At 45.6% G+C, this 25,566-nt stretch overlaps 9 protein-coding genes across 9 annotated transcripts; 3 read left to right on the forward strand and 6 right to left on the reverse strand.

Moving 5' to 3' along the window:
* Window positions 1-2,751: 2,751 nt before the first annotated feature.
* Window positions 2,752-4,483, forward strand: AOL_s00097g543 (uncharacterized protein; the record flags this gene model as incomplete). Its single annotated transcript, XM_011126376.1, has 2 exons — window positions 2,752-3,267; window positions 3,374-4,483. 2 exons carry the CDS (start codon window positions 2,752-2,754, stop codon window positions 4,481-4,483), a joined length of 1,626 nt encoding a protein of 541 aa, XP_011124678.1.
* A 1,110-nt stretch (window positions 4,484-5,593) lies between these two features.
* On the reverse strand, window positions 5,594-7,024 carry AOL_s00097g544 (uncharacterized protein; the record flags this gene model as incomplete). Its single annotated transcript, XM_011126377.1, has 2 exons — window positions 5,594-6,228; window positions 6,295-7,024. The coding sequence occupies 2 exons, from the start codon at window positions 7,022-7,024 to the stop codon at window positions 5,594-5,596; spliced, it is 1,365 nt and encodes a 454-aa protein (XP_011124679.1).
* An 806-nt stretch (window positions 7,025-7,830) lies between these two features.
* On the reverse strand, window positions 7,831-9,039 carry AOL_s00097g545 (uncharacterized protein; the record flags this gene model as incomplete). The annotated part of the gene is made up of 3 exons (XM_011126378.1): window positions 7,831-8,128; window positions 8,191-8,858; window positions 8,923-9,039. The coding sequence occupies 3 exons, from the start codon at window positions 9,037-9,039 to the stop codon at window positions 7,831-7,833; spliced, it is 1,083 nt and encodes a 360-aa protein (XP_011124680.1).
* An 854-nt stretch (window positions 9,040-9,893) lies between these two features.
* On the reverse strand, window positions 9,894-10,697 carry AOL_s00097g546 (uncharacterized protein; the record flags this gene model as incomplete). The annotated part of the gene is made up of 2 exons (XM_011126379.1): window positions 9,894-10,442; window positions 10,542-10,697. 2 exons carry the CDS (start codon window positions 10,695-10,697, stop codon window positions 9,894-9,896), a joined length of 705 nt encoding a protein of 234 aa, XP_011124681.1.
* Window positions 10,698-11,987: 1,290 nt separating this feature from the next.
* On the reverse strand, window positions 11,988-13,263 carry AOL_s00097g547 (uncharacterized protein; the record flags this gene model as incomplete). Its single annotated transcript, XM_011126380.1, has 4 exons — window positions 11,988-12,250; window positions 12,308-12,821; window positions 13,061-13,152; window positions 13,218-13,263. 4 exons carry the CDS (start codon window positions 13,261-13,263, stop codon window positions 11,988-11,990), a joined length of 915 nt encoding a protein of 304 aa, XP_011124682.1.
* Window positions 13,264-13,802: 539 nt separating this feature from the next.
* Window positions 13,803-17,483, forward strand: AOL_s00097g548 (uncharacterized protein; the record flags this gene model as incomplete). Its single annotated transcript, XM_011126381.1, has 8 exons — window positions 13,803-13,853; window positions 13,930-14,084; window positions 14,211-14,371; window positions 14,436-14,537; window positions 14,601-14,661; window positions 14,757-14,841; window positions 14,899-15,212; window positions 16,454-17,483. 8 exons carry the CDS (start codon window positions 13,803-13,805, stop codon window positions 17,481-17,483), a joined length of 1,959 nt encoding a protein of 652 aa, XP_011124683.1.
* Window positions 17,484-18,975: 1,492 nt separating this feature from the next.
* Window positions 18,976-20,288, reverse strand: AOL_s00097g549 (uncharacterized protein; the record flags this gene model as incomplete). The annotated part of the gene is made up of 2 exons (XM_011126382.1): window positions 18,976-19,525; window positions 19,588-20,288. The coding sequence occupies 2 exons, from the start codon at window positions 20,286-20,288 to the stop codon at window positions 18,976-18,978; spliced, it is 1,251 nt and encodes a 416-aa protein (XP_011124684.1).
* A 951-nt stretch (window positions 20,289-21,239) lies between these two features.
* On the forward strand, window positions 21,240-21,968 carry AOL_s00097g550 (uncharacterized protein; the record flags this gene model as incomplete). Its single annotated transcript, XM_011126383.1, has 1 exon — window positions 21,240-21,968. The coding sequence occupies one exon, from the start codon at window positions 21,240-21,242 to the stop codon at window positions 21,966-21,968; it is 729 nt and encodes a 242-aa protein (XP_011124685.1).
* Window positions 21,969-22,468: 500 nt separating this feature from the next.
* On the reverse strand, window positions 22,469-24,266 carry AOL_s00097g551 (uncharacterized protein; the record flags this gene model as incomplete). The annotated part of the gene is made up of 7 exons (XM_011126384.1): window positions 22,469-22,944; window positions 23,000-23,117; window positions 23,171-23,563; window positions 23,622-23,692; window positions 23,750-23,910; window positions 23,995-24,160; window positions 24,221-24,266. The coding sequence occupies 7 exons, from the start codon at window positions 24,264-24,266 to the stop codon at window positions 22,469-22,471; spliced, it is 1,431 nt and encodes a 476-aa protein (XP_011124686.1).
* Window positions 24,267-25,566: the final 1,300 nt, after the last annotated feature.

Genomic DNA, 25,566 nt, shown 5'->3' on the forward strand with positions numbered 1-25,566 from the left:
GGCACATATACAACATGCGTGAGGTCGAGCGTTGGTAGGATAAATCCCACTATCTCTTGGTATGAAAGATGGATGTATGAATACTAGTGTATGGCCGCTTCCGGCATATGGTTTTTTTGATGATTTTTATCTTCCCAAAATATGACTTCAGTTTGGTACCGGGTATCTCATGGTGAGAAAAAGAGGTCCTCTCTTGCTCAATTTGATTCCGGGATAATGTGTATTGATTTGGATTAAAGATCGTGGGCAATCAACACACCTCTGATAGGTCAGAAGCCTTCGCGGAGAAAGGAAAGGAAAAAAAGAAGACTAGAAAATCAGACAATCATAGCTTCTTCTGATAGGTTAGCTACTTTAAGAACGTTAGTAGTGATGACACGCATCCACATACGTATAGGCGTACGGTTGTGAAAGGATAGTTCGGTATGGTGGGGGGGGGAAGGAAGAGAGGGAAAAGAGGGATGCCGCCTGTGAGAAGATTTAAATGCCGGAAAGAGGGGAAGGCCAATTTATAATTATACCTGTCGGGCCAAGGTTGAGAGACTTTGGTATCAAGTATTCGTACCCATCGGAAACACAAGCCCGGACGAGCCGCGGTCCCATACGAAGTATACTTGCTTATACCAGGCGATCAATAGAACGCAGATTTCTGCTCATGAATGTCAAGCTTAAGCCGGGTAAATTGTGTGAAATGCGCGAGATTGAGATGCTTTTTGGGCAGTTGCTGATGGGGAATGTTGATGGACAGGAATCGGAGAAGTTCGAGGTTAAGAGGAAAGAAGAGAGGAGAAGAGTTCTTAGCTGGGGCGAAATATACCACACACCCAACGCACTTTTGTGGATCCTTTTATAGGATTCGAATGAGTCCTTTCTTGCCTCATATTGGCTTGTAATAGATATATAATATTGACTGTTCTCAGAATATTCACGAATTAAAACTAGAGAGAACACTCTTAATTCGATTTCGAGGCGACATGCAACTAACCAGCAATGGAGGCAATATTTGTTCCAGTAATAATGCAAGGGATATCGTGCCTCGATGTCGAAAAAAAACAGACGTCTTCAGCGCTGCCTGAAGATGACGCACATAAATCAAGGCTACGAAATAACCATATTTCTACTAAGGAAGAAAGTGACAAGCATGCGCATTCGTTATGAATTAGCTACAGGCGTCGGTCTCATCCCACTAGAAAAAAATTAGGTCCGTATGTACCTATTCCCTCGGAGTTAACTACTTATCGGCTAGCTTTAGCATCTGGGGACAGGTATGTATTTCTGTCTTTAGTAAGTATCAAACCATAAGCTGCCTTACTTCATTTCCCCTCAAACACGAGCAATTAGGGTCGGTTATTAGGGACAGCGATGTCGGAGGCCTGGTGTGATGTTCATGTTTCCCTCCAGTCGATCCTGAAACATATCCCGTCAAATATCGTGGCGTCCTAAGCGATCTAGGAACATAATAGTCTCGTAACCACAAAGTTATATCTATCCTACAGATACGACATGGAGATTCACTCAGTGCAATGATCGAAACTTCTGGTGTCACAATTGATAGATTGAGCGGCAGACCGGAGAATGTGGTTTGAAGTGTACGATGGGGGACCAGGGTGGATGATTGAAGGCAGAACTAGTTTATAATTATAGAGGTCTGTCACTTATTGGAGCATATGATAGGTATAGATATAAGCATTATTTTGAAGGGTTCATTAATATTACAGTTATTTTATACTTAATCAAAGTCGTCTCTATAGATCTATTCCATTCCAGGCTTTGCAAGTAGTAAGTCCCGAAACCATTGTGGCTGCCGGCTGTTATGATGATCATGATGCAGAAAATTAGTTATATGTAGATACGTTGAGGTAGAAGGCAAAGAGAACGATGAATCTGAAGCTCGATATACTATGAAGAAGTATGCGAAAAAAAAAAAAACGAGAACTAGAAGTAGTCGTTGGATGCACATACGTCCGTACTCTGATGCTAGATAGGGTAGAGCCGACCTAGTATATTAGAGCCATGGGACGCTGCGTGTAGGTATACGGTGGATGTTCATGATCCCAGCACCAGAAAATTACTTAACTAAATACCTAACGCCAGTACACCACATCTTAATTAAATTAACATCTCCTCTTTATATAATCGCGATATGATGTATACACACACGACTGAGTACGGTGACCACGAAAGTCGCTCGGCAGAAAAAAAAAGAACAAAATGAGGATATGGATAACCGAGCGGAGAATTTGGGTGGCGGGCAGCGAATGATAGGTTGAAGCACCGCCGGCCGTCATGTGGAAACGTCACGCCCAGCCACCTGAACACTGCAGAGTTGAGTCCGGCCTTCCCTTTTCCATCAACCATCTCTAACTAAGTAACTATCACCAACCCGGCATCATCTCTGCTCTGAATTTTCTTATTTTAATTTCATTTCATTTCATTTCATCTCGCTCCATTCTTCAAGATTCCAGATCGCATCTAGTCTGATATGTGATGTAAAGATACTAATTAATCACTATCACCGGCTGCCTTCCGAACAAGCAAATTCACCCGGCGCCGTCCTTTGACAACAACAAACACAACGACCGCGCCCTGTTGGACCGTACTGGCTGTGCATGTACCTTACAGGCTCGACCAGCACTTAGCCGCGCATAAACATCAATCAATCAATCACAATCAACCAACAACCCCTACCCTGTTACACTTGTCTACTTTCCTACCATCGACAATCACGACTCCAAATTCTCGAAATTCACAATGGCCCGAGGCCGAAGAGACCCCTCGCGAGCCCGCTGGCTCTTGCCCGCTGCTCTAACCCTTACCGCTGCCGTCGCTACAGCTGGAGTCTATTTCTGGCGAGAAATGGAAGATCATGAAGCTGCGACCGGCTTTCGCTCCGAAGACGAGGAGACCGCTGATGAGAAGCGGAAAACGCGCGGGATGACCGGCAGGAGCTTTGGCAATAACTCTGCCTCTGCAACTGGACCGGGGATCACAGGGCGAGTCAGCGAGATATGGAAGGAGTTCTTCCAGGGCAGCAGCGACGAATCCGACGGAGGTCGTAAAAGTCGAGCCGGCCCGTCCATGAGCGGTCCTCCTCGTCCCTCTTCGTCCGGAGCCTCGAGTAGCAGTCTCGGGAGGAACAGTCTGCCCCGATCCGTCATACCGGATCCAGTAGCCAGCGTACCCATCCTTGGAAACTCCCAAGAGATAGACTGGGAAAAGAAGAGAATCATTGCCCTTGTTATATCTGGCAACGAAGAACTCGACGAGGTACTTACATCCATTTCCCCGAAGTGTTTATATTTACATACAAACACTTAGGATATATACACATATAAAGATAACAAGTTGCTAACAATATGGATATCATCTGTAGTCCCTCCTCCTCTCCCTCCCCACCCCTGTAGACATCTCCCGCTGGATCCTCTTAATCTTCGTGTACGCTCCTCCACCACCTCCATCCCCTTCACTCGTCAATCTTTCCCCACGGCCAATGCACCGTTCCCCTTCTCCGGCCTTGTCCATGAAATCATATACTTCCTCAAAATCCTTTGCTAGAACCCAACCTTCCCCCCCTGAACACTCTCCCGAAACTTCCCCATCTCTAGTCCCCATCCTTCGTACTCCCCTAACCTCAGGCCGTACCTCGCGCGCCGGAGACGGCGTCTTCATTGATGATGATGACTTGGCAGATCATCTCACCTCCACTGCATCGCTAACTTCCAGCCGACTACGCCTGAGCTCGTTCTCTAGGAAATCCAGATCCAATAGCTATAACCACGGATACTCATCAATGTCCGAACTCGATGCTCCAACGCCCTCGGCATCATCTACCTTTGCAAAGCGACTTAGTGGTTCATTCCGCCGTGGTCGCCGAGGCGGTACAGACGATTCCTCTGATCTATCCGAAGAAACATCAGTAGATAACTCCGTCACAATGCCCGGATTGATCCTAAAAACCTTTGGAAGAGATTTCCCTCATCAACAGGTTATGCATTACTCTACTCCCAAGGGTGTGGTTCATATGCTCCGTCACCTTGGTGTCTCGATCGTTTTCCTTTCCGAATCGTGCGCTTCAATCCCTTCTGCAGAAAATAACACTACCTCTTCATCAGATGAAGCCCCATCTAGCATGCCCGGCTCTCTTGCCGTTTCTCCACCGCCAGGAACGGCCGCTTCCGTAGGCGGTGGTGAAATTGTAGGACTGCTAAAAGACTGGGTTGGAGAAATTGTGCTCGTCTTGGACGAAGAAGAAGATGACAGCGCACCGGTCCTACCTAGTGCCGTTAGTGGCGGTGAGGATGACTACGGTGAGAGAAGAAGAAGGATGAAGGGGAAGGATAAATACGCAGGAGCCGTCAACGAATCCACCGGACGAAAGAGACGTTGGTTGAAGGATAAGAATGTTGCTAGGAGTATAACCATCTGCGATAGGCAGGGACTAAAGGGTATCTGGAGGGCGAAGGTGGAGGGAGTTAGGCCGTAAAAATCGCCCCATGAACTTCTGGAACATATAGGTAGCAGTTCGGGTCTCATTGGCAGTTGGGATTTTGTTCATTTTTCTTTGGCTTTTCGTTTCTTCGGAGGGAGTAATTTCCGGCTTTACTTTTTTTTTTCTTAACCTTCTGCACCGTTGCATTCATTCACTCATCTTTCACTTGCTTTGTTAATAAGCGTTGATCGTGTATAATACAATTCTCTGCCTTCATTGAGCCAGCCAGCCAGCCAGCCAGCACGTCAGACAGCCCATTTCTATTGGGACTATTTTTCCTTTTTCTTCTTTTTTTACCTACATATTCTAGTGCTGTTAATTTAGATATCACGGAGAGAAAGATATACTTTTGTCATGTAGCATACGATTTATTACCAAATGTTTATACGATAGAAAAAAATGCATGTTTTTCACGAAGGGTTTCTTCCATTCTCTTCTTTGTTTCGAAAAATATTAATATTTTCTTGCCCGCCGTTCATCCTCTTCTATTCCGAAAGCCACCATAAAATTTCGACCTTGATCTAATAGCGAAGTAATTCTTTTTTGAGAATTGGTAAAAAGAAAAGGGGGGAAAGAAAGGAACGGTATAAAACCTCAAGATGACACAGCGTGAAAACAAGGAGAAAAAGAGAAACAGGAAACAGGAAAAAGAACAGCAAGTTGAAAGACCAACAATAGAAGAACGCACAGAACGCCGGTTGATCTGGTATTTTGTGAATATACAGTCTTTTTTTTAATAAAAACAACCCTTCCATTTCAATGCTCATTAGTAGTAGTGGATAATAAAAGATGTCATCTGAGTCTTGCTAACATCCATTGATCAGGTTGATCAAGAAAAAAACATGGAGAAGAAAGGCGAGGATGACAAAGAAACTAGAAAGGTTACATGTAGCCCTTCAATTGAGAGAGGGGTGGAGGATTAAAGGGTAATGTGGTTATGGATATGAAATATAGCGGGTAATTTTTGGATACTTCATCGAGGTGGTCAGCCCGAATAAGATATGTATCTTCCTAGATGGTAAGGGGGTGAGAAGAAGGTTTAGAAAAGATAAAGAAATGGATATATCTGCGGGAGTGAAAGGGCTGGCGGAAGGTTAAAGAAGTTCACTTGAGTTTCAGGTACGCCTTTTGTAGAGTTTTAGTTTCCCTACCATCCTGCTCAAGAGCCTGAATCCAGTCTCTTATCTGGATACCCTTCCCTCTGTCGCCTTGTTCGCTCCACTCGCCCATCCTTTTGCCCCAGTACATAGTTGGGACATTAGTTGTGACCGTCGCAGCAGTCGCAGCAGGTGTCCCACCAGCTGCATTGGAGTTTCCCGGCAATCTGTTTGGTGTGCTAGCTCCGCTACCACCGCCACCGCCACCACCTGCCGACATCCATGAGTACTTCTTTTTTCGACCTCCTCCTAACATGAGACTAGCAGTCTCGTTGGCAGCTTTATGGGATTGAATCTCATCGAGTCTTGAGTTCTGCGCCTTTTTAGCTTCTTTTGCAGTCATACGTTTCTCCGGTTCTGGAGCAACGCTTCCTGGGAGAGGATTCGTAGTCTCGCCTGTTCCTCCATCTGCAGCTGGTGTTCCAGTTTTTGTGCCGTTCAGTCGTGTTAAGCGTGCTGCGGCACGGGCTTCTTCGATCATTCGCTCGTCCATCGCTAGAGCTCGGATTGACTTAGCAGTTTCGGAGAGCAGGGACGGGGTTCGCGGTAATATTGATGAAGAGTTAGCTTGGGCAAATGATCCTGTGTATCCAAGTCAGTCAAAAAAGGCCCTTCCCAACCCCACAGCTACCCACATAGGATACATACGTTTTCTCGAAACGCTGCCAGAAGGAGAATCAATGTTCTCTCCCTCAGAAAGTTCTGTTTTCAAACGCCCATCACGACCCTCACTCTCCCCAAACGCTATATCAGCCCAATCTCCCATACCCTTGACGGTATTGCCCCTTCTCCGATACTGGGCATACTGGGTTGCAGTTGTGAGCAGTTCCCTGATATGTTCCTGAGCAGCAATACTTAGGAGTTCGGCTAGCGCGGTATGATCAGCATTGGAGCTAATCCTCTCCTTTACTAACTTCTGGTGTGTCTGGCCCAGCAGCTTCTCCCTATGAAGAAATGGATCCTGTCCGTGTCGAAGTTTCCCTGAGGCCTCAGCTTCCTGTCTGTTAAGCGCTCTTTCCTCGGCAGAAACACCGCCAGAGAGTGATGAATGAAGGCCAGCGAAAGATGCAGCAGGTGTATCGTTATAGAGGTATTGTTCTTCGGCTTGCAGGTCGACACCGGTTGAAAACAGGACGTCGGTCAAGTCCTTCGTATCGACGGGCTTCTGAATCGGCGAAGTAGAGGACGGCGGCGGCATCGACATTGAGGCAGCGAAAGCAGCAGAGGGATGAGGGATAGGTGTACCGGGACCTGGCGAGTTTGTTCCAGACACAGGTTCCAACCTGGCGCGCTTTGTCGGTGGCATCTGTGGGTTTAGAATGGGAGGAGATACGGCTGGAGCCAGTATCGGATACTGGTGGCTCGTTTGTTTACTCATGATGGCGATTATGATGATAGGTTTCTAGGAGTAGATTTCTATGGGATGATGTCTGTGAGTGGTCGAATGGTTGGTGATGGTGATGGTTAGAATCTAGGATGAAGCTGTTTGCATGTGCATATGCATGGCGAGACCAAGTGCAGGGCAGGGAAGAGCACAACAGGACAGGACAGAGGGAGATTGGATAGCGGTACACGCGGGTGCCCGCGTCGCGAGAGATTGTGGTGAAGCCCTCCAGGCGGGTGGTGGTGATGCTGGTGATGGAGCAGACCAGCAATTGGTGGATGAAGCCGATGAGAGATGTCGGAGATGTCGGAGATGTTTTGTTGAAACGAATGTTGGTGGACGTTAGCAGTGATGGCCTGGCAGAAGACTGAGAAGCCGGCCGCCACGAGAACCTGGCAACCTACCCAACCGCGGGCGCAACACACAAATCAGGCTTAGCTTACTCCGTACAAAACACCATGAATCAAACTCCGTGGGCATGCCGACCAGCTGGTACCAGCTAGACGTCGACACTACTTCGATAAAATATAATATAGATGACGATAATGGCATTAATCTATTCTATAAGAGCAAGAGCAGAGATAATCCGAGATATGACGCTCCAAACGACCCAGCAAAGTTGAAGAAAGAAAAAAAACTCCCCGGCCCAGAATCAATCCAGCAGCAAATTAACATGAACAAAAAATATATATACAAACGAATTGAATACGAACCGGCCCTCAATCTGACATATTATGTCATATCACGCCGTGCCGTGCCATGTTATATCATGTCACATGTATGCATGCATATCAATGGAATCACTGGCTAAACCCTTCCCTCTCGGCTTGCTTTCTCCTCCTTTCCTCCTCTCTGACTGCTCCTCCGCTGGCCTTCCACCAGATATCCCCTCCATACCTGATTCCTAGCTCGAATAGCGCCCTTGGCCGATCAATAGCTGGCCGGACATCCAGGTAGAAAATGGACTCCCCTGTGGGCCCGGTTTCTCCAGCATAGTAATCAATTACATATCTAACCTCCTCTTTGTTCCCATCCGTTCCTTCAGATTCTGATGTAGATCTCTGAACATACCAATCATGTCTGTCAAATGGCATATTCCTATCCATAATCATTAGCATATATTATACCACAATAAATAAAGGATTTGAAAGAATGCTCACCCAAATTGTGGAAATACCATTCCCAAATAGTGGTACATCCTCGCCTTGGGACTCAAATCCCCAGGGCGTCCTTGGAACCTCAATAGCCTCGGCCTAGCCTGTACTTCCACTTCCCGACTCACATTATTTTCAAACACCCCACCCTCCTCTTCCTTATCTGCCGTACCTAAACCCCCTTTCCCGGCAATCTTTACGCCCCTCCAGATACTTCCCGCGAACTGTTTCTCCCACCCCACAATCTCCTGCCAAGCACCTTCATTCAAGAAATTATGAACATCAACCATATCCTCCACCGCATCTTCGGGTGTATCATCGTATCCTTTCCTTAACATTGCATTATACATCTGCTGGGGGGATGGATACTCCCAGTTCCCCTCCGAAGGGTGGGTTCCCTTTGGTATTGACGATATGATACGAGAGGTAGGCAGTGAGCTCTTTTGTTGCGGTGCAGGAGTATTGGAGAGTTTAGGCATCATGTTTAGAGGGTTTAAGTAGGACGACCAAGGACGGGAAGCTGTTGGTTCGGCATGCTGTTCTACTGGCTGAAGTTCAGATATAGCGTCTGATGAGTGCGTTTGGAAGGATGTGGAGAGTATGTTATTCGTTGGTGGAGGTGGTGGTGGGGCAGTGGCAGCGGGGTCTTTAGGTCGGTGCATTGGACATTCTGGCTGGATATCGCACATTCCGTAAGTATATTATCAGGACAAGCGATATAAGTGGGAGATAACTTACAGGAATATCCATGTTTCCTGCCATTTTATGCGGGTGATGAGGTGGTTTGGCTGTCTGCGACGCTGAAGTCGAAGCTGAAGCCGATGACGTCGGCGCATCTGCCCAAAACCAACCCATTTCTGATAGCTATGATGTCGACGGGAGAAGATAGAGTGGGGTGGTATAATTTGCGAGTAAAGATACTAATTTTTGCAGCAGCCTGGAAGATAGATTGTGGCTTGTCGGTAATATAATAATAGAGCTGAGCAAAATTCAAGAAAGAAAGGAAGGGAGAAAGATGAAAAAAAAAAGGAAGGAAAGAAAGATTTCAGATCGGTAAAAAATTTGGCGCTAAATGGCAAAGAAAACTCGGGAAGCCGCCACCCTTGCACAATGCCGAAGTCCTTCCGTCCACATGCCCGAACCCGACTCTTCACCTGACAGGGGTGCTTTTAACGCCCTCTAATTGGGCCAGCACCATTGACAATTATTAATACAGAGAAAATTATTAGAAAGTAATGTGCGATATAAGTACCAATCGCAAGGTAATTGGTTTAGTTCGTCAAGTCGTTACTGCTAGTATACAAATGCACAAACGGTAGGCAATAATAAGTATTGTTAACACCTCCTCCATAAACGCCAGTCAGTTGCAGTCAGTCAGTTACAATAATCAGGCAAATTCTCCTCCCGGAAAGCACGTCGCAGTACGTCGCAGTACGTATGGTTTGGTAGTAAGAATGCTCACTCGAAGAAAGAAAAGGAAAAAAACGCCATGAAAACGCCGTATTAAAGCATATTTGCGATGCTCGAACAAAATAACACACCCATATTGTATGACGGCTTGGAAAGAGAACGAAGGGGGGAAGAGAAGAAGAAGGACAAGGACAAGGACAAGGACAAGAAGAAGAAGAAGAAGAAGAAGAAGAAGAAGAAACAGAAAACCCTTCCCTTGGCGTCGCCTGTAAGCCTGTATCTGTAAATGAAGAAAATAATCAAAAAGTAGGAGGATGGGCATAATGTCCTGGTACTCTATTCCTGCACTTCTCGCAGTCGGCCCTGTACCCCATCGTAAATCGTCCCTTCGAGGTAGCAATTCCCGAGTCCCCGGCTTCGTCTTGTTGATGTCGCTTTTGTTGCATGGTTTCCCCGACCGCTGTCATTCCCATCCATCCACGGCTCTGGATCTCACTAGACGGACTAACCTCCAACCTTGTCATGTCCCTCATGATGATCCCTGGAGTATGTGGCCGTTGAATATGGTTATCCTGATCCTCGGCGTCAAGCATGCTAATAATACTAAGGTTCGACTCCTGCTGAACAAAAGAAGGGATATGGGGATCCACGTATGAGTCCCAATCATTCTGGCTAGCCGGTTGGGAATCTGCCATATCCAAGTCTTCCATCGCAACGTCCGAAACCTGACGTCGAGGCATCGGGGTAGGGGTGACGGGAGGGGAGATAAACGCATTCATGGCAACATTCGGGTGGGATGGAAGGAACGACGATGTTTGGTTTGTGTCTATGGAGGATGTACGTGGTTTCTATATTCAAGGATAGCGAGGTTAGTAATTTGAAGTGTAAGTAAGGCATGTATATTAGGAAATGCCCATGAGCTGGAATATGAGTAGTAGCGATAATACCTTGCACCCGAGAGCCATCAATCCATCATCTTCTTCCTCTTGGTCGCTATCAGCATAGCGAGCGGACCGTTTACGGGTTCCTTGACCAAACTGGCCTACGCCAAAAGCATTAGGCCAGTCAGGAGTGTCATAGGTAGAGTGGGCTGTACCAAACATCTTTGGTCCCTTCCTTTTCTTTCCCTAGACCCTACTTCAATCTATTGTCTTATGAAAAGTGGGTTGTGAAGGTACGGTGGTTTCTGTAGGAAAGAGGTGGTATGATATGGTATGATATGGTATGATGTGACTGTAGCGGTGTACTGTCGACTGGGGTTGAGAGCGACACAATATAATATTGAATACGAATTGAATTAATAATCGGAATAAGGTCCAAAACGCGTTCGAGCTGACGAAGTTAACAGATCGGCAGAATTTTGGTACTCGCGTGGAAGTCCGAGAACGTGGTAGAAAATCTATGGTGCCAGGTGATGAGGGCGATTCTATTGACGGTACTGGTAGATAGGTCGATTAAGTCGGGATTGAGATATGTAGCGGTCCGCCTGTCTATGTGATATTATGACATCTACTCCCTTCGACGAAATGGTCAAAAATGGTGATGGTGATGGGAGGATACAAAGTCGGCTGGCTGAAAGGACCATGAGCTGATTGTAAAATCCTCCCCTCAATTGCGGGTTTTAGAGAGTTGATGCCATCACGATGAGGGTGAAGGGAGAAAGAAGAAGGAAGGAAAAGGATCCTAGGATTCTGGCTGGCTGGCTTTGGGCTGTTTGGGCTGGAACTCAGGCTGGTCGGGTCAGGGTTGGTCTTGCGGTGGTTGCCCAAGCTAAGAGCCAAAATGGTCTCACTCGGAAACAGACAAGGAAGTCTAACAAACAAGGGTCGCTGCCATTAATACATTACATACTTAGTAAGTAAGTACTTCTCATATAGAAAAACGCTCATTGTCATCGTCATCATTGCATTGGTATAAATTTCGTTTCTATGATTGCGAGTATTGATATCTAATACTCGTGAGTGTAATATTACAGGTGAGATATTCCGCTCGCTGGATAACCAGCTGAGTGGGATCGATGGTTCAATAAAATAGTGGTATCATGATAAACATTCGAAGAAGATGAAGAAGAGGAGGGGGAAAAAAGAAAGGGAAAAAAGGACATTCATTCCGGAGATTAGAGGAAAGAAGAAAGACAGAATATGCAAAGAGAAGCAGCGAAGCCTAGACTAAGGAATCAGACTCAGAATCGACAAGGAAAAGACCGCGTTAGCTAGCGAATTCATGCCATGCCATGTACCCAAGAACGCCCGTTTCGATAACGACAACAGTGATAAGAAGAACAAGCCAGAGCAAGAAGAGAAAAGGCAGTATGTAATGGCTCCTGCTAGCCACACATGTGGGCATCAAGCAACATTGAGAGACCTAAATCGTAAAGATAATCAATACGGCTTCTAGCGTGTTGACCCTTGATTTCGTCCTCTGGTCTGCCTCCTTGACCCGGAGGCAACCATCGCATCGCTATATAGGCCGGACCCCGCATTTCGGGGTGCCGAGAATCCATATTTCCCATCTATGACAACATGGGAGGCACCGCCCTTAGGGCCGGTGGGAATATGTTGGACGACCGGTTGCGCCTGTGTCTGGAGGTTGCCGCGGGGCTTGGTTGGAATGGGCAGTTGTGGCGTGTCCTTTAGCATGAAATGGAGGAGCCGATCTGTAACGTTCAAATTTAGAACCCATGAAACCTGTTGGGTAGATGGATTGTACTTACTATCTCCTAGCTTGTTGTTGAACATCTCTACACACCTCTCGGCTTCCTCACGGGTTTCGAAGAGGAATTCCGCAATAACTGTGGGACTCGCGCTGAGGATCCCACAGTTAATTGGGGAAAGTCCAAACTTCTCCAGAATCGAGCGAATGTCTGAAGCTGTAGTGCCAGGAGCGAAGTTGGACCCCTGGACGGCGAAAGGGCCAGCGCTGCCCTTGATGGTGATTCCACCATTAATATTTTTGGGTTTGGCAGCACCACGGATGTTGACACCAAGGTCGCTAGCCGTTGGCTTCCCAGCATCACCTGCACCGTGTAAAGCCTCGAAGAGGCGGTTGCTAGCCAGCTTTTTGGCAACCTTCTGGCTGATCACAACGGGTGCCTTAGCTCCATTCGTGGCATCGGTTGACTTGGAGATTTTGGTGGGTCTGGGCTCTCGAGTGTTTGAAACGGAGGCATGAAGATCGTGAGTCCATTTTCCGTTCAGAGAGGCAGGTGGTTGTGAGACGTTCTTCCTCTGAAGAAGGAGTGAGTTCAGTAAGAAAGTGTCCAGCAATGAGAAGAGGCAAGTGAAATCAAGGGATATTTCGAGGCACAGTCGTTCCCGCCGAAGAGATCCGGAGAAGTGAAGGATATCGAACGGAAGAATGGGGGAAACGAAGAGTCCAACAAGAATATAGAAGTGATAGAAGACGAAAGTTGCCCGAGATTCCAAGTAACAATTCGTGACTAGAGGACCGGAGAATGAATCTGTACCTTCTGAATACCAGCTCGAGGTCCCGTCGGGATAGCGACGACACCTTTGCCATTGGCGCCTTTTCCGGATTGATTGGCACGTTTTTTGCGATCTAGAAATGGAGGTTAGTTAAGAGATAACCCTTTTGATAAGGTTGGTGAATACTCAGCAACGGACCTGCCTGGAGCATCTTATCAAGATCCTTTTCTTTCGTCTTCGCCATGATGTTAGATTATAATAGATGTGAGTGCGAGTGTAAGTGTATGAGAGAGGGAATGAATAGCGAAATGTGAGTGAGCGAGATCTCGTGGTTCTGAGGGATTGTTGATGAAGTTTGGGAGGTTGTTCGTGGAGGATTGAAGGGAAGGTCAAGTCGCAGATGGAAAGGCTGATGAAGTTGGAGGAAGGAATGGCGGCGGGTCAACGCGTGAAGAATGTTTGCCGCACAACACGCAGCCACAATGCACAGCCACAACACGAAACTGTTGCACAACACCACAACACCACAACACATTCAAGACAACATCCCAATCAAGATCCAATTACACGCTGGCTAGCAGGCGCAGGTGCAATAAATTGAACATGGACCCCGCCACACGTGCAGTACTTGTACTTATACTTTGACCTTTCACTTGCATTCGATACCTTACATCGATATACTATCATACGTATACCCCTAAAGCTCACAGTTGAGGACTCTGGCGACGAGACAAGTTAACTATAGCCCTACATTGAATTGCATTGCATTACCAAACAGCCAAAATGCAAACTCCTAGCCCCTGGCTTGAGGAATACCCAGCGCTTTCAGACGAGGTATATCCCGATACCAAGTTTTTCGTGACCTGAATAATAGCGGCGTAGTTTAGTAGTGGGCTAATATTAGAACTAGATCGTTCGTGAGCCTTGCGATTACGTCAAGGGGTTACCGTCTAAGAAGACATTGAGCCTTCTTATTGATGGACTCAATATCTGGTACAATGCCCCTTCACCACAAGTCGACATTATCAAGTCAATATGCGAAATGTTGCATAGGGTATCTTTGGTGTACGTTATCAATCTCATTAACTTCGCCGATCGATCCAATCCAGATATTTAGCCTGTTGGGTTATCATATATATGGGGAGAAAGAAGCTTGCATCGATACAGATCATGGCTAATATGATACCTTAGAATCGATGATATGCAAGACAATTCCGATTTACGCCGTGGAGAGCCAGCTGCCCACATGGTGTTCGGCGTACCACAAACAATGAACTCGGCAACCTACTTGCTGATAAAATGTGTCGAGGAAGCCGCTAGGCTTTCCCCATCTGCGATCACAGTTATTACCCGTATGTCTATTGAACTAATTTTAAAGTGTTCCATTTGTTGATAAAGTATCCATGATTCCTCTAGAGGGTGTCAGTAAGATTCACATAGGGCAAGGATACGATCTCCATTGGACTTTCCATGGAGAGATCCCATCCGAGAGGGAATATATTAGAATGATCGATGGGAGTCAGTTTACACCTTTAGCCAATATCATTTTGCGACATCTTAGTACCTAACGAACATGCACAGAAACCGGAGGATTTTTTCCAATTGCTGCTCGCCTGCTAAGGGATGAGGCTACTCAGAACAAGTATACACCCTTTCAATCATCCCCGACCTCCTAGGCTCGCTCGGTTCTATGCATAGTTGTATGTTCAATATCGGCTAATCGAACTTATAATATAGAGACCTTTACGTCGAGGATCTTCTCCTAATCATCGGGCGATTCTACCAAATCCGCGATGATTACATGAACCTCACTTCCCAAGAGGTATATATACATATCCCGCCATGTATTATACGATATGCATGACCTAATAGAAACTAGTACACAAACTCAAAAGGGCACCTTTCCGATCTCGATGAAGGAAAATATTCTTTAATGCTCATACACGCATTAAACAATACTACGGAAGGAACAAAACTGAAAAGCCTCCTTACTATTCGATCTCGGCAAGGCAATCTATCAGCAGAACAGAAGAATATTGTGATGAAGACTTTGGTGCAGACAAAAAGTATGGAATATGCCTTCAGTGTTCTAGAACAACTACAAAAAGAAATGAAAAGTCGACTGGTCAGCATTGAAAATCAAGTTGGAGAGAGCAAGATATTTCAAGCTATTTTGGAGAAATTACGAGTGGTGTAGGTGGAACACACACCCGTTTTACCTCGATGTATCCATTTCCTCGACCAAAGAACCTTTCCGCACAAACTTCAGACTCATCGCGAACCGGAATAACCCACCGTATGATACATTGTTTGATTAAATGGCTTCAGCTCAGTGGCACAGCTTTTTATTAAACAGCGGTCTGATCTCCCGCAGGGTCATCTGCACATCTCGTGTCTATGCGCGGATCCGTGAAGTCATGTACCTATTTACAACTTAAAAGGGACCAAATATAGCAAGACATAGTATAACGGCAATCTGAATCTCGACCTCGAATTTTTGATTTTACGTACTAGAAGCGATCCAACCAATACGGCATATGTCCGTTTCCGTCGAGGGTCTGAGCAAGAATCATGAAAAACAATCAAGTTACGTCCTCCCGCTTAAACTCTATTCCCATCTCGGATGCCGCAACATCATATGCCCATCGATCGCGAGGTTGGTAAAGACGACCTCCGATTTCATCTTTCTACCTGATCCTATTTTTTTCTATCTCGAACCCTTTTTTTTCCTAATCTAGAACCTCCAAGAAAACCGAAAGCACGCTAGCCCGCCTTCCACCCCCCTCCAAATTCCAACACTATACAACACCACGCCGCATCCAGCAAAGGAATTTTCACATTCTATGCTTTTAGTAATATTAATAACCTTCACATGCCTATTTCGCCTCAAAAGCCATGGTTCCGCCTAAGGAACGCCGGCCTAGATGGCGAGATACTCACACGGGCATCGTCATCCTTGTCATGTTCTTAATCTGTGCGCCAACCTTGCAACGATTATTATCGTATCTGTCAGGTGTGGTAACGTACGTTTCAATTTCTCCCCCTACCACGTTTGAGATATATAACCACGGTTTTATTTTCCCCTTTCTTCGATTCTCAGCCTCATGGAATCCTTCTATGGCTTCCTTCTTATATCTTATACCCACTTTTATAATACTGATCGAAGTATAGGTACGTTTTAATACCGATCGCTATTTTATTTAAGATCCTGGACATATATCTCCTCAATACCCGTCCTCTAAATCGCATCGTCGCTCGAATGCTGGAAATTGACAATATCGAGTCAGTAAAAATCTACCTGACGGTCGAAAGGTATCATCACTGTCTCACCTCATTCCCATGCTTCAAATATTCAAATTCCCTAGAGAGTTAGAATTCAGTCGAAATTTATCCAAAAGCTTGCTGACGTAGACATATACAAAATATTTCCCCAGCGACGATATTACTCCAGAAATAATTGACGATCCCGGCCCCTTCGAACTCCCAAATAACACCATTACCACCATTACCACCACTTCCAAAGGAACTGATACAATGTCCTCCTCACCAGTTCACATTCCGTCTCGCAGTCCTTCTCCTTCAGATACCGACAGCTACGACCGCCTCTCCGATATAAGTCCACATTCCTCGCCCACGATGGCGCATTCCGCGAAGTGGAGCGGTGGGAGCATCGTAAGCGATGATCACTTCACAACAACCAATTCCATTCCAGTAGTGGAAAGTCCTGTATATAAAACGGAAACAGGATCAGGAACAAGATCAATAAAGCCTGATATCAAAATCGAGCCACCGCCGCGGTTTCCTGTGCTACCGACGGAAGTAATGATCGAACCGAATTCCGCGACGGCACCACAACCCGTCGAAATGATGTCTTGGAACAGAAACTCATTTTCGAATCCCGCGATCCAAGATAAGCTGAGGCAACAATCTGTTCTATATCACCAAATACATGATCTGCTGGCAGAGCGTACGAGAAACAGGAGTGTCGTCGAAGGTAAGATCATCGCAGCCACGAAATGCAATAGAATAACGACTGACAGAGAAGCAGGCAACAACCTAAAACTCGCTGGAAATTTAAACCAAATAAGGGCGCCTCTAAGCCCTATCCCAGAACCAACATATAAAGTTGAAGGCGTTGACCACGCTAAAATCCAGGCGCTGAAAAACAAGTACCCGAATAAGCAGGCACTTCACAAGCACTTGGATTCCTTCTCTGCCATTATGAGTAGATTCATGGCGCTAAGTGCGCCCGATGTCTCGATCTTGGATCTTAAGGATCCGGTTTTCGATGAAAAGAAGCAGACGGCGGGAAGAGAGACGGATAAAGCTCGTAGGAGCCCGCGGTCTTCCCCAAGGATGGATAGACCTATAATAGTCTCAGATAGCCCAACACTACCGCCGCTTACGAGGCCGAGCTGGCATTTGGCGGATATACCAGAAGAAAAGTTGGTTGATGGGGTATAAATCTTGGATCAAGTTCTGTTATTGGCGTTTTTGAAGGGGAAACCTCGCGAGAGTACCAACTGGGTTGGGTCGTTTTTTTAAAAAATTGGAGTACTAGTAATTTTTGTAACTTACGAATACCACGGGACGGAGTCTATTCAATGAAATCGATGAAGTCGATGAAGTCGATGAAGTCAACAATACCGCTAATATGGTTAGCTTTGTAGCTCGGTAGAGTGTTTCAGGTATTTCGCAAAGTTCCATAGTCCAGGGTTTTGTATGATATCGCGGGTCCAAAAACACGTCGAGGGGTACGGAGCACTAATCACGGCAAGTTATCGATACCATGATAATTACCTATTATATAAATGACAGGGTACATGACACAGGATAATATACGGCAATAAGCTTTAGTATATCCTCAGGTCAAAAACTTCGGGCAAATCCCTTAAAAAGAAGATTCTGATGCAAGCTCTCTGGTGCCAGTATACTACATTGCTGGAGAGTACGAGAACGATCAATACACACCTACACAACCATTGCATTATGCAAATCTTTATATTTAGAAAGACAAATTCATTCAAAAAAAAATAAAAAAAATTAGAGCTACAAATAGCAAAAAGATATTTTGATCTACAGCATCCGAAATTCCCGGACCGTCACCGATTCCAGTACTACTCTGACAGTAAGAGGCTTAAGTAAGGCAGAGCGGACGGGATACCCTGTGCTCCTCTTCCTATGGCTGTAGATATCAATTCTACTCACTCAGTATTATTTATCCTCGACTTTTTTGCAAATTTTGTAGCGTGGGTGTTAACGTGCCATATCCTATTTGGGAACTTCAAGGTAAATAGGGTTTGTTGGCTTGGCAGGCGTTGGAGATTCTGTGTTGTTTCTACGCGATTCTTTGTATGTCGTCGAGTTTTAAAGATGAAAGTGATCAGGTGATGAGGATTTCTGGCGGAGGTCCACACCTTTCCTTGTATTTTCTAAGGCCCCATAATAATCATGTAGCTTATGCTGCTGCTGGGAAGTTTGACTCGAGACTACTTGAGGCTTCTACAAATATAAAGTCCCTCTTTTGAGGGTGTTTCTGCATTTTTAGGTCAAAATTGTCATGTGATTGGAAGGTAACATGGCGAGTGGGAGAACCCTCAAACGTTGACTCTCATATATTTGAAGCCCAAAGTCATCATGTGACCAAGAGTGTCAAAGCTCTTAATGGTGGTAGGGACTACTAAGTTGCTTAACCCTAACCTAAGGGATACGAGACTAACCTAAGGGGAGAGAATGGGAAGCGTATCTTTGCCTGGAGGAGAATATTGCTATTAAGTGCTACTTTACAAGTGAAGAGAAAAAAAACAGAGACTCAAACTCCTGCCAAATGCAATGAAACTCGTTAAAGCGTAGAAACAAAAAAGCAATGGTATCATAAAACATAGGCAACCAGTCCTCTTCAAGGCCCTGGTCCCTTCCTCTTCCTTTCTTCCTTTCTTTCTTTATTTCTATTTTATTACAGGTTTCCTCGCTCCGCCTGTTCTCTTTCAATAGCCTCAAACAACGATCTAAAGTTGCCTGCTCCGAATCCACCAAAGTTATTCCTCTGGATAATCTCAATGAAAACGGTGGGTCTATCCATCAATGGCTTCGTGAACAGTTGCAAAAGATATCCACCCTCGTCGAAGTCAATCAAAATATTCAACCTCCTAAGGGTCTCAAAGTCTTCCTCAAGCTTCATTCCCTGCTTGGCAAGTCTCTCTTTCATAGCAGCGTAGTATGTCTCTGGAACGGAGATGAACTCAATACCACGGTTTTTCATAGCCGTGACGGTATCGATCACGCTCTTAGTACGGAGGGCGATATGTTGAATACCAGGACCGTTGTAGAAGTCTACGTATTCTTCGATCTGAGACTTCTTCTTTCCAGGAGCGGGTTCATTGACTGGCATTTTGACGAGCTCGTTGGGGGAAGCCATGACGACGGATCGAAGGGCTGAGTAATCGGTGCAGATATCCTTGTCATCGACGGACCAGAAGCGGTGGAAGCCGAGACACTTCTCGTAGCTATAAAGAGTCTGTTAGATATCGGCTCAATAATGCCAAAGCATAAAAGAAAAATAACTTACTATTCGCAGACTTTGTTCATCTGATCCCAATCTTGGTTGCCGACACAATGATCGATAGCTTCCAATTCAATGCCGGGAAGGAGACCGGATAGTGGATCCTCCACAGTCGAGGCTCGATATCCGGGCATGAAGCTTCCAGTATAGCTGCTTCGATCGATTAAAGTATGTGTAGTCTCGCCGTATGTCTGGATAGTAGCAGTGACAACGCTTCCGAACTCGGTATCCTCTGTTCTCTTTGGTGGTGTGACGGGGATGGCACCGTTCTTAACGGCCTGGTTGTAAACGGCGTAGACATCATCGACTTCGAACGAGACATCCTTGACGGCATCACCGTGCTTCTCAAGGTGATCATGCATCTCCTTTAGTAATTTCTTGTCCTCATCGGTTGCATTTCTGATTTCCCTTGGTCGGAGTGGGGAAACCAAGACGAATTTCACGCCCCCGTTGGAGACGACGTGGGAAGCAAAGACTCGAGAACCGGTTTCGAGGCCGCTGTAGGCGAGGTGCTTGAAGCCCATACGGGTAACGTAGAAAGATGCTGCTTGTTTGGCATTGCCGACCCACCAGAGGATGTGGTCGTAACCACGATAACCATAACCACCGGTGGAGGATTGGCCGGTGGAGCTGAGGACCTCACCGGTTTCTGTGAGGATTGCAGGCTGTGAAGGAGCGGAAACGACGGGCTGAGCGGATGGAGCCATTGTGATCGATGGTTTCTATTTTATCGAATTCCAATACTGTATGGTGAGTGGATACCGAGATGTTGAGAACTCGAGGCGTAGGTAAGCTACTCAGTATGTTAAGTTAATTTATCCTTATGGCATTAATGGAAGAAAGACTAAAGCAAGAACGGGACCAAGCAAGAACTTTATAAGATGTCCTTACGTCTTGTAACTGTCTGAGATTTTTTTTTTAGTTTTATGAACTATGAACTTAAGAGCATCCCGTTTGCAGGTCTCCATCCAACGGCAATGCAAATGCACGTATGTAACAGGTAATACTGACCCCAGTTACCTACAGAAATGAGGGTGCATCCAATGTTGTCCAGGCAAATGCAGCTTACAACCTGACTTTGGTTCCGACAAGCCTAGCAACAGGGCTGCCGGGTTCCAAGACACGCTTCCATGCACACGGCCATCGCGCTTTGTCCGGATCGGGTAATCTGTCTTCTTTAGGAATCCAGGATGACCGTTGATAGCCGGTGGTTACCGTCCATCCGCCAACAAAGGCAACGCATTAGTGGAACTCTCTCCTCGGATGGCCCTCGAAGAGGTTAGAGCCCGCTTCATCCGCCCGGCTATCCAAGGTCGAGTTAGAGGCCGCTGGCTGCAGTCGGCAAGAGCTTTGGGTTTGGGGTCCAGAACTTGCCGGTGAGAATGTCCGATGAGATGAGATGACATACGAATGGCAGGGGTCGGTGTCGAAGACAGTCTGGGGAAGCTGGTTTTCTGGTAGGGCTGGTTTATACTACTAACTATTTTACCTATTATATAGGCTATTCTTTGATCCTTTTTCTACTCTATTCTATTTAACAACTATCTTGACATCAAATACACCCCCTTCCTTACATTACTTTTGAGCAAAACATTACAATTGAAAAGGCTTCAAAGCTACGGTACTTAAGAAGTATATTGGTTATTGCAACTGTCAAAATGGCACCAGCTCACCTTCTCTCCTCCAACGACGCCACTGTCCTTGAGCAAATCTTCGACCCAGAATCTGCTCCAACCCCTTCTCCAGTCACAATCGACCGTTCTCTACCCACATTCCCTCACATCAAAGTCTACAGCACTCTTACATCCCTCCGTTCAACTGAAATCCTTGCCATCCGTGCTGCAGAATCAGGTGATATAAACAAAGCCCTTCAGCTACTCACCTCAGCCATCGATTCCACTCCGACATACTGCTCAGCATACAATAATAGAGCACAAGTTCATCGTATGACTGTGTCTCTTCAAGATGAAGTAGAAATGGATAATTTGTTCTCTCAGAACGAAGAGATCAGAGAGAAAGTTCTAAAGGCATACAAGGACCTTACTACTGCTATTTCGCTTGCTACTCCAAGGACAGCAACTGAACCTATCTCTCCACAAACCGCAAAAATGTTAGCAAATGCTCACACCCAGCGTGCTACTATCCTACATACCACATCAAAGCATTTTGCCGAACGGCCTAAGAACTTAGAAATCCCCAGGGAATTAGAATACCTCGGAAATGACCTTGGAGCCTGGGAGGAGGCTGCGTCGAGAGATTTTTTCTGGGGCGGGAGATATGGCAATGAACTTGCAAAGGCAATGGCCGTACACACAAACCCTTATGCTAAGCTTTGTGGGAGCATTGTTAAGGAGGCTATGAAGAAGGAAATCGGAGAGGCCTTCTAAAGTTTCTTTTTTTTTTGTGTTCAATCTTTCGCTTTGAAGGCGTTCCGGGGGGGTCATGATGCTATGAATTTGCAGTTATTACAGCGACTGTCTTTTTCCTCTAACTTTTTTCCCTGTATGATACCAGAACGAATACAAGTCGCTCTATATAATCAAATAATATATCATATTTAAAGAAATGTGTCATTTAAATTATATACATTGGACGCATCGTAGTTTGGTTACAAGACTGGGTTGAATCAATCTCGCAGTCTAGAAGATGGGCCCCAAGCTTGATACTACGCTAGTAGACAGTAATTTATATGTTCGAACCCGGTGTTAAATATTATAATCAATCAAGTATACATAGTAGCCGAGAAACATGGAGCGCCTGCATCTAGATGATATTATCTGCCTAGGTCTTTTACCAAACTTAAACTCTTTGTGATCGATCGTAGCTATAGATTATTGTATTCCCTATCGCTCTTATAATACATATGTCAAGGCCTCAAATAAACAAATCAACGCTTCACTGCCCCCTCTACTCCACTCGCAACCCCAATTTTCGGCAAACCGTGACTTCTAAAGTACGGCTCAAAGTCCTGCCAAACAGCATTGTAGTCCTCCTGCACTTTCCCACTCTCCTTAATCGCCCAAGTCGTAGTCGCAAGCTGTAAACTAGTCTCAAACATGATCGCCAAACTTCCATCTCCGACTTTCATCGGTTTCAAGTCCGCATTGCTAGCCTTCTCAAAGCTTTCCTTGTCTGGTCCGTGAGCGGTGTTGCAATTGTGTAAACTTGCACCACCGGGGAGGAATCCACCGGCTTTGGCGTCGTATTCACCGGTTACGTTGACCATAAATTCTGCCATAACATTGCGGTGGAACCATGGTGGGCGGAAAGTGTTTTCAGCGACGAGCCAGCGTGGTGGGAAGAGAACGAAGTCGGCAAGGGCGGTGCCGGGGGTAGCGTGGTTCTTCATAGTAAGAACGGTGACTATAGTTTCGTTAGCTGTGAATATTATGCAGCAAATAGCTTTCGTAAAACCTACAAATAGAAGGATCTGGGTGATCGAAGCCAATCGATCCAACCGGGCTAAACATGTGTAGCGAGTATTTATACGGTAGATAGTTTCCGTGGTACGCAACCACATCATAAGGGCAATGATTCTACAGATGTCAGATAGTGCTTCAAAATAATCGATAATAGATATCACACATACCTGCTTTGCCGAAAACAGCCCACCCATAAACTTATTCACGACTTCCCACTCCTCATCTTCATCTACGTATCTTGCAACAGGGTACTTAAAATCCCTATGATTTGCCAACCCATTCGCACCAATTGGGCCCAGATCTGGAAGCTCCCAATGTCCCGCACAATAGGTTTCAAGAATATATCCTCTACAACCCTTCTCCTTGCCGTCCGGAAGTTCGGGGATAGAAAATTTCATGCCCCTTGAAATCACACATATTTCACCGGGTGCGACAAGAAGGTTTCCGAATTCGGTGTGGATTGAGAGACGTCCAAGTTGTGGGAGGATGAGGTAGTCGCCATCTGAGTTATAGAACGATTTTCGAACCATAGGTTTGTTGAAGCCGTAGACATGAATTGCCTATTCCTTTCATTAGCCTTCCGAGTCCTAGCATATCGAACGAAATATATAGACGTACCAATCCATCCTTCGTCTGGGGCTGCCCGCTCCCCGACACAGATCTCAAAGAGTCGATGAAATCCTGTGATCCTGCAGAGGTATCGTGAGCATTACCATCCGCCTTGCCAACGGCTTCTACATTCCTACCAGTTGACTTATCGGTTATGCTATGCGACGAGGGTACATCGAACGGATTCCATCGTAACTGCGTGGGAGTAACATGGACATCTTGTGTATTCGACGGCGAGTAGTCACTGATAAGATATGGATGAGAGAGTTTGGTGAAACGGTCATGTTCTACCGATGGACTATAATTTTATACCCAAGTTAAAAATTATTATTTTTACTGATATCCCACAGACCCTTCAATGCAAAGGATGGGAAATTCATACCGAATACGATATAGCCATGTCCGCTGGTTATGTGGTCGGTCGACGGTAAAAGCGGTACCACTAAGTTGTTCGGCGTATAATCCGTATGCGCACTTTTGAGGATTGTTCCCAAGCTTTGGGAGAGCTCCTGGAACGGCTTCAGAGCAGAAGTGGTTCCCGAACCCCTCTAGATTATCGTTAGCTCCGGAGCATGCATTATATTACCATGATGACTCGGAAGACCTACCATGATAGAGGTTTGGATCCGCATTTTCAGGATCTCTCCAAACCATTGTGAAGATACGTATTATACTAGTACTGGATGGGTTTTGAAAAGGTTTAGAAGCTAGGCTCTCAGGCTCAGAAAATCAAGTTGAAAAGTTAAATCGCCGATATCGATAGTTGAAGTAAAGTCGTCTAAGAACAAACCAATAATATATAATATATGTCAATGAGGATGTGAAGCTTAAGAATGCAGCCTGTGGTTGAATTCGGCCTTAATCCGGCAAACCCCCCTGCGAAGCTAAGTCGGGGTCGCACGAGGAAGCGAGTTGTGAGAATGGATGATCCAGGGTTTCCAGTCGCGGTTCGGCTGCCGTCGGCATTTGAAATATACTCCGAACGTTACTGTTAGGTCAATGTTTCATAACATAGAATATCACGTCACCTCGATGTTTTGTACAGAGCTCCATCGCCGATGTCAAAGTCGTCGTCGGATATTCCCATTTAGGTAAGTACTTATGTAAGTTATTGCGAAAATATTCCACACGGTTGATACTTTGTTAAGTTATTGCCAAGTGCGGTGATATCCATACGTGCTGAATTGGCAGTGAAGCCATCAGTGGTTATCACGCGCGGTATCGTTTGTTACCTTGAAAATTTCTTCATTGATTCTACCTCCTGCTCAGTACTTGGAGTCTGTCAAAGTCGTTAATTCAAATGTACATATGTTGACGGCCTAATGTGGTCGTTTCTTCGGGTGTTCCGCCAATATCTGAACTCTAGCTCAGCTGATCACGAAGGCTAGTATCGATCTAGACTAACATCGGTGAGCTTGATGGGATATCTCGTCAAGATTAACGAGCAGAAAATTCAAAGGTCCCAATCGACCAATTGATCAAGATGAATAGTAGTCGAGTTGTTCAAGTCTTAGCTATCAAATGCGAGACTTAATATAAACCAGTCAGGATGTAAAAGACATCTGGGTAGTATGTACGGAGTATGTATGTACATGCAGATCAGAGCAGTGCAGTGCACTCTTTGTGGCTTGCAAGGTGGTTTAAGTATCAAGAAGTATCAAATGCTAAATACAATATAAGAATAGAAGAATATGTAGGCCCTCACTGGTGATTATATTGTGCCCACGCAGTCGTTCTTGAGATCTCATAGCTAGTGGAGACTTAAGCTTGTCGACTTACATTTACTATGTTCGAACATTCGTGTTGCCTGCCTGGTTGCATATTGTATACATGTATCTTATCTATTCCCTGCAATTGACTAGACTGCTGGGTATTGTATGTACCGATGCATGCATAAGAATATCAATTCGAGATATGGTTTCGAATTGAAAGAGGACCGGTGGACCTCATAAAC

This window comes from Orbilia oligospora (assembly GCF_000225545.1).
Source record: "Orbilia oligospora ATCC 24927 unplaced genomic scaffold scaffold00097, whole genome shotgun sequence".
In the NCBI taxonomy this organism is placed as follows: Eukaryota; Fungi; Ascomycota; class Orbiliomycetes; order Orbiliales; family Orbiliaceae; genus Orbilia; species Orbilia oligospora.